At 36.1% G+C, this 2,597-nt stretch overlaps 1 protein-coding gene across 1 annotated transcript; it reads left to right on the plus strand.

Moving 5' to 3' along the window:
• The first annotated feature begins 260 nt into the window (after positions 1–260).
• On the plus strand, positions 261–1,649 carry LOC145032781 (putative aquaporin PIP2-5). Its single transcript, XM_078981703.1, has 4 exons — positions 261–633; positions 826–1,121; positions 1,214–1,354; positions 1,466–1,649. The coding sequence occupies exons 1-4, from the start codon at positions 333–335 to the stop codon at positions 1,583–1,585; spliced, it is 858 nt and encodes a 285-aa protein (XP_078837829.1). The 5' UTR covers positions 261–332; the 3' UTR covers positions 1,586–1,649.
• Positions 1,650–2,597: the final 948 nt, after the last annotated feature.

Raw genomic sequence — 2,597 nt, forward strand, 5'->3', positions numbered from 1 at the left:
AATAAAATCATTTATGAAGATTCAGTAGTGCGTCATCCACATTCGTAAAAAAACAAAAAACAAAAGGTGTGAATTGTAATTTTTTTGTTGTAAGGTGGTGGGACAACGTCAAATGGGTCGGTGAAAACGAAATTTACAAAATGTAGTGTGTTTTGGACGGCAATTTTTCCCGTTCTTAATAATTACAATCCACCTACCCCAAAAATAGCCGTTGTACACTCTACACCCTTCTTATCTACAATCCCTTTATATATACATACACTCCCCACTTCTCCCTTCATCACTCCGACTCCACCCCCATCAACCGACTTTCTCTCTGCTGCCAAATTAACATGACGAAAGATGTGCAGGAGCAAGGTTCCTTCTCCGCCAAGGACTACCACGACCCACCGCCGGCGCCGTTGATAGACCCGGGGGAGCTCACCAAGTGGTCCTTCTACAGAGCTCTCATAGCTGAGTTCATTGCCACCCTTCTCTTCCTTTATATTACTGTTTTAACCGTTATCGGCTACAAAAGCCAAACCGACCCCACCCTGAACCTCGACCAGTGCGGCGGAGTTGGTATCCTCGGTATCGCCTGGGCCTTCGGAGGCATGATCTTTGTTCTTGTTTACTGCACCGCCGGTATCTCCGGTAAGTTTTCATTTTCTCAATGCTCCGGTGTAATAAATAATTGAACCATGTTATGAAAATCCCTAAATGCCCTTGTTGGATAGGAATGCACATGGATAAAATGGTAAATAAAGTAGATGCAAAATAAGTTTTTTTTTGTTTTTTTACTTTTTACCGTTGGTAAATATTTATGTAAATGTGAATATAATGCAGGAGGTCACATTAACCCAGCAGTGACTTTTGGTTTATTCTTGGCTCGTAAAGTGTCGTTGATCCGTGCCATCATGTACATGGTGGCTCAGTGCTTAGGAGCCATTTGTGGTGTGGGTTTGGTCAAGGCTTTCCACAAAAGCTACTACATGAGGTACGGCGGAGGAGCCAACGAACTCGCCGACGGCTACAACAAAGGCACCGGACTCGGCGCTGAGATCATCGGAACTTTCGTCCTGGTCTACACCGTCTTCTCCGCCACCGACCCCAAGAGAAGCGCCCGTGACTCCCATGTTCCAGTACGAACAACACTACCAAATTTTAACATTAATTTGTGATTTTTTGTGTGTTTAAGATCGGAAAATAACTTGAATTGGGTTTTGGATTGTAGGTTTTGGCACCACTTCCGATTGGGTTTGCGGTGTTCATGGTTCACCTTGCCACCATTCCTATCACCGGTACCGGAATCAACCCGGCCAGGAGTCTTGGAGCTGCTGTCATTTACAACAAAGCAAAAGCTTGGGATGATCAGGTATATAAAAATGAAAAATAAAATAAAACGTTTAATCATCAACAATGGTGTGGTAGTTGATGCATTATATGGTGTACTTTGTCTGAATTTGCGTTTTCATTGTGATGACAGTGGATATTCTGGGTGGGACCATTCATCGGAGCAGCCATTGCAGCTTTCTACCACCAATTTATATTGAGAGCTGGTGCAATCAAAGCCCTTGGATCATTCAGAAGCACCACGAATAACTGATGAGATTTCAATTATTGTATTTTCTCAATTGAAAAATGAAATAATATTTATGTTCCAATTTTCATTTTAGCCTTCAAAACCAAGTTAAATGTACAATGTCTGGCAGGAAGGGTATAAGAGTCACTTTTCATATGGCAAAATCAACCAACCAATTTTTCATAGACGGAACATGTGGAAATTAAAAGTTAGTGGATAAATGGAACTAATAGTTTAAAATTCTTTCTAAACAAATCCATATTTATCAATAAAAGATTGAATTATTATTATATAAAATAAAACACCTTTTAATTTTACTTAATATAATATTATTTCGTTGAAATATTTTTAAAGTTTAGAACTTTTTCTTTTTTTGCATAAAATTTGAACTTTTTTTAGCTTAGAAAGGATGGGGTGTTGTGCCTCCCCTATATTCACGTTTTTTTTTTCCTACCAACGTCGGATCGTGTTACATAAATAATAATGATAATAACTAATATCAAAACAAAAACGTAACAATAATTAAAAAAATTCACATTCAATTCCTCGTCGACGTGAAAAACAAACATTTGACTAAATGGCAATTATCATGATATAGTACTTATCTATTTTGCTATTGTAAGCCAAGTTGAAATTTTAGGTATTAAATTGTCCGACTATAAAAGCTACAGAAGTTTGTGGAACATGATTGAATTGAATAGAGACATAAACGACTTGGGCCATCTCAGATGTTAGTTAATGTTTTATTTGACAACATTTATGTTTTTTTATTTAAGGTTTTTATCATAAAGAAAATAAGATCATTACAAATAAATGACAAAAATTTAAGTTCATATCTGGTTATCTCGTTGTGTTTGAAAAAAAAAAAATCTTATAAACTACTATGGATTAGCTGATAAGCTAAGTTTTTTTTTTTTTTTTTTTTAATTGTTATGTTTGGCAAAGTAGTTTATAATCTAGTTTTTAAAAAAACTAATTACTTTTCATAAGTTTTTTTTTTAATTTTTTTTAAATGTACCACTTAATTAATTATACA

Source organism: Lactuca saligna, chromosome 2, assembly GCF_052625555.1.
Source record: "Lactuca saligna cultivar CGN05327 chromosome 2, ASM5262555v1, whole genome shotgun sequence".
NCBI lineage: Eukaryota > Viridiplantae > Streptophyta > Magnoliopsida > Asterales > Asteraceae > Lactuca > Lactuca saligna.